Consider the following 14,178-nt stretch of genomic DNA (forward strand, 5'->3'; position numbering starts at 1 on the left):
ATTCTCAACCTTTTTCATATCAAGGACCCCTAATTTAGTGCACATTGGGGCCACAGACCCCCATTTGATGAGATTTTGTCTCTTGGACCCAAATCTGAGAATATTTTTATTGTCAGATATGATTTGTTCCAGAATTCCAGGACTATCTGTATTGTACTATACTCAAAACAGTCATTCTTCTACATTCTCAAATTGTGTAAACTTGTAAATGAAACACTGGTGAAGTTTAACACTTCATCAATTTGCTGGGGACCCCCTGGAACTCCCTCAAGGACCCCTGGTGGTCCCCGGACCCCACGTTGAGAACCACTGCTCTTAAGTACACACAAGCATAACTTGTACACATCATATAACTTCAAAGAAGACAGAAGAAAAAAATATTCCATGGGTGTTATTCTCACATCTGCACATGTACGTGCTTCAAATCAGATGTTTTTATCAGAGCATATGAAATTTCTAAGTACTGCTAGTATTTTTTCCCATTCCTCATTTAAACCACTGGGTACTGCTTGCTGTCAGCTGATGAGCCAATGCATTACCCTTTTTTTCACCTCGTGACACGTGTCTGGTGAAGAAAAATTATCTGAATAAAATGGAAAATGTTAAGGTATCCCTGTAACCTGAGATAGCATTTACAAATATTTTAACCTCAGATTACATTCTATATTTTTTAATCAAATGAAAAGTAGTGTCCTTTGTCCTTGTCCTTTCCTATCTGAATATTTCACTTTTCAGGCTGTTGGCAGGCTCCTGAGTAAGATTTTTTTTTTGTTACCATCAATAAACCATTACCACATTCATTTTGAGACATTAGTATAATTATTATAAACAAACAAGACCATTGCCAAGAAGACTGGCCGCCTCTACGCTGTATTTTACATTTTGTGCTACCAAGTCAGATTTGGTGGGAAATCTGCTGGATTGCTTAACAGGTGAGATTGCTTTATGGCACAAATCAGGAAGAGGGCCCTGTTCTTCCAGTGCAAATAGAGCACTGGAAGAACTGGAAGTAAAAGGCCGATGGAAAAATCACCTCCAACGTGTTTAGCCTATTCAGTAAAGCCAAAAATGGCAAGGAGGGAGAATGGGGATAGGAAACAACGGGGTTTATGGGAAATACGGTCTTAATTTGGAGAGACAATAGCAATAGTAATACCACTGGAGTGACATAGAGGCTACCAATCGTCTCCACCGTAATTGTCCATGATAATTATACCCAAAGTATCACAATAAATGTTTTAAACATGTCTTTTTGTTCAATGTCAGTATCACACAAACCAGGCAACATTTACAAAAGCAGTTTGTCCCTTTGCAACCAACCCATAGTCTTGGACTAATTACATTGCACACACACACACACACACACACACACACACACATACACACACACACACACACACAACATTCTAAAAGGGCACAGCTCCAATGGGGGATAAAAAAAAAGAAGGGGGTGGGGGCAGCAGACACTACAACTTCAGTAGAAGGCTTTCCAGAGAGCATCAGGAAAGGGGCTCCATCTTTTCTAGAATTTGTTTTCAGATCCTTGATTGGTATAACAGATTTTCTCAAATTTCATACAGGACATCATGTCTCTATAATCCATTTGAGTAAGATAACTCAGTGCGCGTAAAAGAGAGACAAGGGTGTCTTGTTGAGGCAGATGTAGCTCAACTGATGCCAGGCCAAAGAGGGAACATAGAGGATTGGGCTCAATGTGGCAGCTGAGAATTTCTGATAAAGCTCTGAAGACAGAGGTCCAAAACTCAGCTAAGCTGGGGCATGACCACTACATGTGAAGGAGTGATGCATAAGCACACTCACACTTATCACAAGTAGGGTACACCTGAGGGTAAATCTTAGCTAGTTTGGTTTTGGGGATATGGATACGATGGATAAATTTGAACTGCACAAATGCATGGCAGGCACACATAGTTGAGGTTTGTATCCGTCTATGGATTTCCTCCAGGTCTCACCTGAGATGGTTAGGTCTAGGTCTTGTTTTCATGCTGTTCTTATTGTAGCCATAGTCTAATTTGGAGATTAGGTAATAAAAATCAGATGTTGCCCCTTTAAAGAAATAGTTCACCCAAAAATGAAAATTCTGTCATCATCTACTCACCCTCATGCCAGTTGAAACACAGGTGAAGTTTATCCATATAACACACAGGGAGGTTGGCAGCACAACTCCATAGCAGCCTTCTCCAAAACAACTGAAGTCAGTGGGGACCAGTTCTTCAGAGTTCCAAAAAGACCTACAGTATATTTACACCATCATTTAGTGCAAATCTTAACTACAGCTGATTGATTTGCAACAAATAATGGTGTATAGGTCTTTCTATTCACAGTGTGATTGTTTGGCTGTTTTTGTTTTGGAACTCTAAAGAACTGGTCCCCATTGACTTCAGTTGTTTTGGAGAAGGCTGCTACCAAGTTGTGCTGGCAACCTCCCTGTGTGTTATATGGACTAACACATTCCACCTGTGTTTCATTTGGCATGAGGGTGAGTAGATGATTTTCATTTTTGGGTGAACTATTCCTTTAAATTCCAGCTACACTGCATCCGCTCAACACTTTCAATGGTGAAAAGTGGATAATGCCATTGCCGACACATCCTGGCATAGCTAGGTACCTTAAATTAATATTTTCTTATGAAATTACTGCATGTAGATGTAAGGGTTCGACTTCTGCACCAAAGTGTTCACGCCACAGTTGGTTACCACTATGTCTCTCTGCAGCTGCCCGATGTCCTGGCTGCTGCTGTCAGACCATGGCGGTGAGTCCAAAGGCTCCCTCTTTATTGACTGGACCATGCTGTGATCTCTGAACACGTAATCCAGTTTCTCCTCGTGGCTCATCCTGCTGTTGCTGTAGCCTTTGTGCTCCATGCTGACATCCTCATACACGTGGTCCAGGCAGTTCCCCCCCTGGTTGCCGCAGAGAGGATCGGCTACTCTATGAGGGCTGAACTGTCCTAGGTCTCTGTTGTTGAAGAGGGATTTGGGCAGCCGGCTAACAGCGGCGGAGTACAAGTACTTGTGGTGTCCGTTGATGGGAGAAGGGCTGAGGCTGCCTTTGCTTCTCTGGCAGGTGGTGTAGTGGTTGTAGAAGTTTGTCTCGGTCTTTACTTGGAGCTGGTGCTCAGCGTATGTGGAGCTGCTATAGCGATGTTTCTCCCACGCCCCATTGTGTCCAATAGTGTACAGACTCCCCCCCGTGTCCTCTGAGTCGGAGTCCCGTTCGGTCTTGATGGCGGTCTCAGGCAACATCACGCCGTTGTAGCAGTCTAGTCCAAACATGTACCTACCGTCCTCCTTCATCCCTCCTCCTCCTCCTCCTCCTGCATTCTCACAGTAGCCCTCCATATCGCCGGGAACCCCTCCGTACAGCTTGCCGCCCTCGTGTCTGTACGCCCCGTTATGGGACGTCCGAAAACCCTTCCCCCGGTGAGAGGTCGGGTACTTGCCCGGTGTATCCGTCAGATAGCACCCTCCTCCGGGGTGCTTCCGAGCCGAGCCGGCCTGCCCTCGGTGGGAGTCCCAAGAGTGGGGGTGCTGTGGAGAGCCGCCCGGAGCTCTGGGCCCTCCCGCTCCTCCCGGCGAGGACAGGCAGAAGTCGAGGGGTTCGTCCTGGGGACAGAAGCCGTCGTGACGGTATCGCAGAGCGGGGTCTTTGCAGAGCGGAGTCCAGGGGCTGTAATGGGGATATGAGTCTCCTCGCGACGGGGCGGAGCTGCTCCAGTTTAGGAGCAGGAAGTCGCTGCTGTCACATGACCCTCGGGAGGGGCGGTGCTTCTTATCACTATGGGAATCAACAAAAACATCATCTTACTCTGCGGAGGTCATTATAGTGCTGATAATCATATTTCACCTCATGCTGGGGACATCTTACACAAATCCCACTACTGTACTTGGAGAGCGGTTTGTGTGTTTGTGTGTCCCACCATGGAGGAGAGGAGAGGAGAGGAGGAGACAAGGACAGGAGAGGAGAGGAGAGGAGAGGAGGAGACAAGGACAGGAGAGGAGAGGAGAGGAGAAGAGGAGAGGAGACAAGGAGAGGAGAGGGGAGAGGAGACAAGGAGAGGAGAGGAGGAGAGGAGACAAGGAGAGGAGAGGAGAAGAGGAGAGGAGAGGAGGAGAGGAGACAAGGAGAGGAGAGGAGAGGAGGAGAGGAGACAAGGACAGGAGAGAGGAAAGGAGGAGAGGAGAGAGGAGAGGAGACAAGGAGAGGAGAGGAGACAATGAAAGGAGAGGAGGAGAGGAGGAGGTTATAAATTCTAGTATGTATAATATATGTATAATAGCCACTATTTTACCATGACAACCAATTTTCAAAATTAGACCAAGTTGGCGCTAGTTTTGAGCTGTCATACAAATGATCTTGTAGTGTGGGTTCAGGACTTAAATCTCTTGCATCCCAATCAAGACCATCACCATTATTTCAAACATGTTTGATTTTTATGACTCGAATCTCGACAAACCTTGACCTTGAAAGGTGTAGAAAGAAAAGCGGTCCACCTCCATGTTTTCAGTGCTGTGTAGCATGGGAGCGCATGTTTTCGCAAGATTGAATGGAATGTATGATGCTAGAACTCAGGCAGTGCCTTATCTGGCTTTACCTCATCAAGTGTGTGACCTCTCTGTGACATAAGATCTCTGTCATCGACGCCATTATAAGAATAACACTGATGAGGAATTTTGTATAGGACTTCTTTCACTTAATTTGTAATTGCATACTTAAGTGACTGATCCAGGCACACACCATTTCCTCCACATTAAATTGTATAGCAATTATCAAGAGTGGAGCAACTAAATCTACATGAGGGGGCATAGTTGCTGTTGAACGTGACTGCTCTTCCGGTTCATTTTCTTTTTCTTCCCCCTGGATCTAACCCCCCCATTGGCTGTTGCCAGTGTCACTCAGATTTCAGTCTTGGTGAGTCACAATGCACGAGCCCGACCAGACTTGCCCCAACAAACTCAAACATGTTTCACAAAACCGTGTCGGGCCAAACAGTAACAGCAATCTTCAGCCCGTTTACACTAAAGCAGTGGTTCTCAACCTTTTTCATATCAAGGACCCCTAATTTAGTCCACATTAGGGCCACGGACCCCCATTTGATGCGATTTTGTCCCTCGGACCCAAATCTGAGAATATTTTTATTGTTAGATATGATTTTGTCCAGAACTCCATGACTATCTGTATTGTAGGGAGAGAGATAACAGTGAAACTATGATCAAAATAGTCAGTCTCCTACATTCTTTAATTGTTCTTGTAAATGAAATAATGAAGTTTAACGATTCATCAATTTGCTGGGGACCCCCTGGGATGCCCTCAAGGACCCCTGGTGGTCCCCGGACCCCACGTTGAGAACCACTGCACTAAAGGATAGTCTGCGCAGACTGTCAGGTCCGAATGCCCTCCCGATCCCGCTCAGATTCAAATCGGGCTAGAAAATCAGGCACACATTGCCATTAACAATGTTAATTTTGGTTTGCATTATTTATGCAGTAGTGTTAACTATTGGTTAATTACTTATAGAGAGAGGAAATATAGCCGTCAGGTTGGAGTGGGTCATCCGGCACCCACCGCGGCTTAGCCCGTTATAATATCAAGTGTGTAATTAACCAATATTTAACATTACTGCATAAATAATGCCAAACCAATAGCGCAATCAAAATGTATTTAATCAGATTTTAAAAACTTAATTCACAACATTATGACTGCCTCTTAGAGTTTTTAAGACAGGGCTATGCCTATGCTAGGCTTATGAACTGATGGCTAAACCAATTGGATGGTGAACCGCACATGAACCATATGTGCAGATAAACCGGGTTACGTGGGAATATTTGGTGAACTATTCTACATTTGCCACATCGGCGCTAAATGCACAGACTGGCCGGTCTATGTACCACGCTGTCGGTAAATATTCAAATTAACCGGTGCATGTTTACACACACCACAACATCAGGACACTACAAAGGAGATGGGTAAACTGTGATCCCACTGTCCTAAATGTAACAAGTTTGGTACATCGGTATACTCTCCCCAAATATTCACCTTCGTTCCAATGTGTTGCCGGCACCTCCCTTGGTTTTGCCTCGGGCAGCCATTCCTTTCATCTTCAGCTCAGTGATGGAGGGCATCATAAGGGGTATTGCCACGCAGAACAGTGCCAGCTGGGGGGGCAGTGACACTCCCAACTCCGTCTTCTTCTTCTGGCCCTGCAGGAGCTTCAGGCTGCCCTGGAACTGCATGCTCTATGAGGGAGGAGGAAGGAAAGCACAGTTAGCATTAGTTACACCTCCAAACTACATGCTCTAGGCAAGAGAAATAAACTTACAGTTAGCATTTAAAGCTGCACAAGGCAATATTTTACTGTACTCTATCCATCTTAATCAGCCTAAATCAGAAAGTAGGGCTGCAACAAGGAAGAGCTTCCCATTCCCAGTAATTGAGATCTTGTAGATTCATAATGTCCAAATTAAATTCTGGTAATGGGTATGGTCAGTGGTGTGAAATCTGCTCCACACAGGAAACCTTACAGGTTTTCTGGGCAAGGAAGTCCTCAATATTCAAAGAGTTAACTCTCAGTGCTATTTGGGCCGCCAACGTGCAAAAATGACATAGCGCAGCTTTAAGTGGAATCAGGTTTTTTCTGCATGTTGTACACACATTAAAGTCAAAACACATTAAAGGCCCCATATTGAAAAAAAATGTTTTCCTTTGCCCTTCCGTATTTTGTAGCTGAGAAAATGTGAAATCTGAAACTTCTCCCATTTTGCCATAGTTTCCTTGTTTAAAAATTACGTGATTCTACAAGCCAGTTTGATTTGGAGCCCGTAGTGACATCACTCAGGACTGACGATATGCATTTTATGAGGCTGTGGGGTGGCCATTGCTGGCCCTAAGGAGCAAGGAGCATGGTATTATAAAACGGTTAGTTCCAGTTCTCACGTTTGAAACCATTGCAAAATACTCCACAGAGTCTATTTTCTAGCTTTTCTTGTCAGAGCCAAAAGTCTAACCCTTTGATGAGGTGGGCAATCACAGCAGTGGTTCATTTGCATGAAATCACACAGACAACATCCTATTCTTTACAATGGAGACATTGAGAATTTTTTTTTTGGCTGTACACTTCTCAAACATGTTTTAAAGACCACAGGGAACTGTGTTAATTGCAAAAAAAATGACAAAAATGATGACACAGATTGTGTATGAAGCAATACACCATCTTATTTGTAAAAACTGCAGAATGCCTTTGACCAGAGAACAGGCATGAACTTGTTGCATTCAGCTGTGTGTTATACATGTAGGTGGAGAGAGTAATAGTGATAGTAATAGTCAAGAAAAAGCGACAAGACGTGGCCCTAACTCAAAACACAACATGTCTTGTGGCTGCACTGCATGCATTGAGGCTACTGTCAGTGGAAATTTTTTTATCTTTTCCTCTTCTACAATGGATTTCTCCCTATATGATTGTTAAACATTGGTAAAAAAAAATGGTAGTTCTAGAAAGAAGCCCTTGCTCTTTGATTCTGAGGGGCTGATGCCAAAACCTGCCATTTACCAAAGATGTATCAGATAGCTGGAACATTTTCTGCTATCAAACTCCATTGTAGCTGTGTGTAAAAAATTCAACATGGTCACGTTTTTACCCAGTTATCTGTGGGAATAAGAAAAATACAGCACCAAACTACAAAATGGGCCCAGAAATAAAATGTACATCACCAAAAGCTGTTTTTAACAGTGTTGAAGTGTTTTAGCATGGATATTTGGTAACACTTTACAATAAGGGTCACTAAGTTAAAGGTTAGTTAATGCTTAGTAAGGGTTTTAACCTTTAATTAACAGTTAACTAATGTGCAATTTACTAATGGTGTTCATGTTAACTGAGGTAATAATTTATACATTATTTAATAGTTTATAAAGATGACTATTAAATAATGTATAAAATAATACCTTAGTTAACATGAACACCATTAGTAAATGATTACCAGACACATTAGTTAACTGTTAATTAAGGGTTAGTTAATGCTTATTAAGCATTAACTAATCCTTAACTTAGGAACCCTTATTGTAAAGTGTTACCCATACGATGATGCAACTCAAAGTGCTTTATAAACATGACTGAAAAACATCATAGACGAATAAAAACAGTTGAGAGTATATAAGTATAAAAAGTGTGAGTGTAAACGGTATACAAGAAAGTGAGAGTATAAAGTATGGTTAAAAGAATTTAGTGAAATGTAGCAATAAAACTGTATGTCTTTATATTTTCCCTTAAAACCATCTGGAGTTTTGTTTCTGTTCCAAATGCTAAACGCTGCCTCCTCAGCCTGTTTGGTTCTGGCTATAGGGAGGGTTAAAAGGCCAGTGCCAGGTGATCTTAAAGATAAAATTGATTCTGGGGCTGATTGGGAGCCAGTGTAGTGATTGTACACACACATACACACACACACACACACACACACTCAAACACACGCACAGACCAGGAATCCGGAGGTGCTGTCCAGGAGGCAGCGGACCCTGGCGATGAAGCAGCGGCTGAAGAACGGAGCCAACTCGTCCGAGTTCTCACAACTGAACGGACCGCCAACTACATAGTCCTCACCTGTAACACACACACATACACAAGTGCTCAGAAATTATATTCACACATATAGCTTATACATAGGCAAAGATGCAAACATGCACACACACGCATGATCAACAGTCTACACACATACAGTGTCTTCAGAAAGTATTTAACCCCTTTGACTTTTGGTTACAGCCTCAACTCAAAATGGATAAAATTTGGATTTTTTTTCACTGATCTACGTATAATGTCAAAGTGGATTTAAAAATGGTGAAAAGCTGACATTTTTTATTCAACCCCTGTGGTACTCAAAATTGATGCCTTGTCCACACTAACCCAGGGAAATTTAAAAACGCATCTTTATCTCTCCATTTTGGCCTTCCATCCACACTAAGACGACCACCGAAAACGGAGATTGTCATGTGATCTCAGGCGGTAGTCACACTCCCAAAAGACTCCCAGTCTATATTCTCCATGGCTTTGGCGGTCTTGTAGTCGGTCGTTACTTTCAAAAGCAGCTCAACTTCGTCATCTGTCCAGACAAAGAAGTCTGGCTCACTTTTGTCCGTCTTTTGTCGTGATTTGGACATCTTGTTGGCGCTTAAGGCTCTGCTACTGCAGCCCTGACAACACTTCCGTAAACAGTGGTAACCATCGGGGTAACGACATAAACGTCATGGGTCGGAAGCTTGCGCATGCCCAGGAGGGTAGATTTCACCGTTTTCCTATATTTTTGCGTATTAGTGTGGACGGGAAACTTTTAGAAAACGGCATGGAAATACTAGTGTTGGACAGGTCAAAACAATGGTGTAAATGTCGGTCTTTTCAAGTCACTTTGGGATCACTTGGCTTCCGGAGACTTGCATTATGCTGGACGAGCTGCATGAAGCCATTTTATGGTTATTTTCCATTATTTTTTTTAACCATGAAGTCAGGTCAACTCGGGTCCCCAGCAACTTCAGTTGTTTTGGAGAAGGCTTCTATACCGTTCCGCTGTGGAGCTCAGGGCCTGCTGTATGGACTAACAAACTTCACCCGAGTTTCAACTGGCATGGGGGTGAGTAGATAATGACTGAATTTTCATTTTTGGGTAAACTATTCCTTTAATGTTGCTGGTGTTTGGCAGAGGGGACATGTAGGTTCTTAGGAGTGGGAAGAACATCATAGGTGGCTCTGATGATGAAGCTAAGTCTGCTTCCTTCCATCTCCCAAAGATCCCTCCAGGTGAGTTTCCAATGCTCCAGGATTTCCCATCTCGTCCATTGGCCCTGCTTAGCCTGTGAGGCGCCTTTGTGCATCGCTCTGCTTCCTCCTGCTGTTAGGGTAAGGGTTAGTAGGTCTGCTTGTTCCGAGACCAAAACCGGCTCCTCCATGCTGCACCTGACCTACTATGTCTCCATGCTTGAGAGCAGACGGGGCCCACTTCCTCCCTGTAGCCAGCCTGAGAGCAGCCACTCGTATTGTGGAGTCTTGGGATTCAGTCAGGGTCATGTCCAGCCATACCTTGGCGCATTTTTACTCCTCAGTAATGAGGAGAGACAGTCAGCTCCAGTGCACCGTTACCATACCAGCTGACATTGCTGAGGCAACGCGGGAATCCAAGTCATTTCTTGATGTATGAACTGACTGTTCTCTCCAGCTTCTTGACTTTGGTTGTAGGAACCTCATAGACCGTTAGAGGCCACATCAGATGGGGGAGCAATCAAATGTTGTATTGGTAGACTTGTTTAAAGCCGCAATAAACATTTTTTTCTGACCACTAGAGGGCAATGGAAACTGCAACACATTTGTAAATAACGATGCAAAGCACCGTGCATAAAGGCTAACAAGCTAAACGTACCTGACGCCCGTTACCTGTCTCGCTTTGAAAGATCTTTCTCCCGCTGAAGGACAGGCATTTGATGAAATAGTAATTGGTTATTAGGGTTTGACTGATATATGTGGTACACATGAGCACAATGCGGCAATCATGTTAAAATTAAAACTTTTATCGTTTAAGAGGAAAGCCTGCATTTTACTCATGTGATGTCATATCCCTTTAAAGTCTTGTAATACTACAATGTAGTATTACAACATTACTAATTACTAATACAACAATGTAGTGTGTAACCTGTTGTGGTTGGAGCGCTGCAGTCCGGGTTGGACGTTCCAGATTGCTGCTGGGAACTACTGGTCTGGACTGGGGGAGGACACATGGACCAGTGGAGCTGTCGCCTGAACTCCTGACGCTCCTCAACATGGATGTAGTCAAAAACATTCTGGTGCATCACATCCGTCTGGGAGACCAAGGGGGAGAAAGGCAGAACAAAATGGTTGGTGGGTGGGAGAGAGTGAGTGACAGAAGGTTTACTACTGTCACCGTCTGAAATCTTAAAAGTGCTCTGTGTAGCATTTCCAGCCATCAATACATCACTATCAAATTAATTGTGATACCTTAAGAAATGAGACCATGGTGGTGACAATCGATAGCTTTGATAGCTTCTAGATGACGTCTCATATGCAGATATCTGTTTATAGAGATTAGCCGAAATGTAGTGTTGTAGTACTCGAGATCGGTCTTGGTCTCGAGACTGGTCTTAAGACCACATTTTGATGGTCTCGGTCTCGTCTCGGAATCGACTGCATTTTTACTCGGTCTTGACTCTTGACTCGGACAAAGAGGACTCGGAATTTTATTTCAAGACCAGTCGAGACCACAATTGCAGTAACATCATTACCTGCCGGTGCATTGTCTGATTTAGTATTTATTTTTACTGTGATTGGATGTAAAACTTCCCCCTTCAAATTGCAACCAATAACTTTTAAAGGTTAAATTATTTCACTAACGTTACTTAAATTCCACAAGGTAATAACGTTACCGTTAAAGTCTGTAGTGCAGCAGAAGACGTGTTATCAGGTTACTGTTTATACCGTTACTAACACAGGCGAGTACATTGTGCACAACGGGGCTCTGGCAGATTGAGTAGGGGAGAGTGGGGCAAGTTGTCACATTGGTCAAAGTCAAAACACTAGAACATAAAAACAATTTGTAGCCTATACATGACAGTAAATTATGAAAATCGTAGAGTGTTTCTTCTCATTTCAGGAACCAAATAATTATACATTGTACAAAGCAAGGGTCAGCTATAACCTGATAATAATTTTTAATGTTTTAGTGAAGCTCTGTGCTCAGGGTGTTTTAACACTTATGTTTCATTCTGCCCACTGTCTTGAGCCTTTCCAAAGGTCAGTGAAATCGAATTGTAATGTCCTAAATAATGCTTTCTTTCTTTTTGAATTTTAGCAGAGAAATGGTGTAAATGTTGAGCCATCACTCTGATTATATGGTCTTGAAAATGGACTCGCATTGGTCTGGTCTCGGTCTCGACTCGGTCTCGCCCCCCTTCGGTCTTGGTCTTGACTCGGTCTGGCCCCCCTCAAAGTCTTGGTCTTGACTCAGACTTGATATGCTCTGGTCTTGGTCTTGACTCGGTCTCGGTTTAGGTGGTCTCGACTACAACACTACCGAAATGTCGTCTAGATCTAAAAAACTTGCACTCTCTCCTCACGAAGCAATCTCCCTTTGTGAGGAGAGAGCAGATAGAGCAGCTTTTGTGCAGTGTAGAGGCCAGCAGAGGCTGCCAGTTGTCTTGACAGTGGTCTCATTTGTTTACGGTGATTATACTAAGGTCTCAAAATTGATGTGATAATGATTTATAGATACATATAGCATCTTTAAAGAAATACACTCACATTTTTAGCAAATAAGCTGTGATGATCTTGTGTGAGACAACTGGAAGACTAAACTGTGGGGACAGCCCGACTGCCTCTTTATTCATTACACTTTCATCAAGAGCACACAACAATCTTTAGGAGCGAACCTATTAAAACTACTGTACAAGTACATTGAATGTAATGAGAGGTTCTGAGCAAGAAAACATTCAAGACTCACTCTGATGCCTTATGCAAGGAAAAGATACAAAATGTCTGTGACAGTTGGAGACAGATGTTCATAGACTCATCTCAGATATAATGATGTGTAAGACGAGGTATAACGCTAACTGCACTAACCCAATAAATATAGTCAAAAACATTCTGCTACATTACATCCATCATAAAGGATCAGTGATTGTGTGTGAAAGGGAGACTCTGTGTGCATGTGTGTGTGAGAGAGAGAAAGAGAGTGAGAGAGGACAGACACAGTGACACAGTCGGAGGGCGATGACCTTATTAACCCTCCTATCAGTGCCTACATTGTGTATTGGCCAGAAGCGTTGACCTGAAGCATTAAACACATCAAACACACCAAGAGTGTCAGGACAAAACGATCGGAGCGAGAACAAAGGCGGTTCAGAGCCAAACGAGGAACGCTGGGGAGTGCTGGAAGTAGAAAAGGGAATGAGGAGGGAGAGATGGAGGGATGCCCCAAACACTGAAAGAGAGGGGAGTAAAAAGAAAGAGACATGGCGATGGGGAGAGGAGGTTAGGGGTTAGGAGGGGAGGGCAGTTCAGACTAAATGATTGGTCTTGAGGAAATCCTTGCCTTGTTGTCAGAAAGTTGTGTGAGAAGGGATCATACACTACCCAATTCTCTCAACGTCTTATGTCAAAATTCACAAATCTCACAAAAATATGACCAGTCAAAAACTGCTTAATACCACTGCATGTGCAGGAGTATCAATACAAAACAACACAAGCGTGAAATAGGCAATAGAGGTCATGTGGTCATGTGGAGCTGTACATACGCTCCAGTAAAACAAATATAAAAGGTGTTTATTTTCCTAAATATGCAAAGTCATTCAAAAACCAAACATTTTAATTTTACCTATTCATCCAGAACAATTCACTGTAAATACAATTACAAAATGGTGTTCTATTTTTTCTTGCTCCATGATACAGAAGCTATAGTTTACATTTACATTATATATGTATTATGAGACATTATTAGCAGAATAATGTTAATGAGGAATACATTTTTAAATTGCAATTGTGACTGATCCACAGTCCCATTTTATACTATTTTATATGAGACTTATTCCTCCAAATGAAATTGCATAGCAATTATCAAGATTGGAGCAAGTGGAGTTGGCTGTCTGGCTGATATAAACTCCTTCTTTTCCGGTTCATTTTCTTTTTCTTCCCCCTGTATCTAAACTCCCATTGGCTGTTGCCAGTGTCACTCTCAGATTCTCTTCTTCCTAACTCCTATTTAGAGCATTTAGTCAATTTTTTATGTTTTGGGTCAAATTGAAGGTTTGTGGTGGTTGAGCAGGCTTTGTGACCTGATGGCCCGTGACACTCATTCACAACACGATGTATGATTTAAAAATGCCACGGGTGTCAATCTAATCAATCAAATGCAAGGCATTCTTAATTCATTTAAAGTTTACTTTTTAAAAAAAAATATGCAGTTGCCATCTGGATCATGCATGCTTAGCTTTAACTTTGATGTCTGCACACAGAAAATCGCTCAGCATTTGTTTGGAGTCAAAGGGAAAGATTTTAACAACAGGGAGTGTGCAATGCTATTGAGACCGCTTGTATCACCCACATAATTGTAAACACATTTTGGAGACAGCCGTCATCACAGGAGATGGGTCCTAATAATTAAATCACTCAAATCT

At 42.8% G+C, this 14,178-nt stretch overlaps 1 protein-coding gene across 1 annotated transcript in view; it reads right to left on the reverse strand.

Moving 5' to 3' along the window:
* Positions 1-2,654: 2,654 nt before the first annotated feature.
* Positions 2,655-14,178, reverse strand: part of ahrrb (aryl-hydrocarbon receptor repressor b) — a 41,578-nt gene continuing 30,054 nt past the window's right edge. The window contains exons 5-8 of the mRNA XM_071537597.1: positions 10,686-10,851; positions 8,490-8,611; positions 6,058-6,257; positions 2,655-3,798 (exon numbers count right to left, since the gene is read on the reverse strand). Of these exons, the coding sequence (XP_071393698.1) occupies positions 2,655-3,798; positions 6,058-6,257; positions 8,490-8,611; positions 10,686-10,851 (1,632 nt within the window). The remainder of the gene's footprint in view (positions 3,799-6,057; positions 6,258-8,489; positions 8,612-10,685; positions 10,852-14,178) is intronic.

The sequence above is a fragment of the Centroberyx affinis genome, unplaced genomic scaffold (genome assembly GCF_046629955.1).
Source record: "Centroberyx affinis isolate AG114_WGS23_722 - 3 ecotype Tasmania unplaced genomic scaffold, CSIRO-AGI_Caff_v1 ptg003073l_1, whole genome shotgun sequence".
Taxonomy (NCBI): domain Eukaryota; kingdom Metazoa; phylum Chordata; class Actinopteri; order Beryciformes; family Berycidae; genus Centroberyx; species Centroberyx affinis.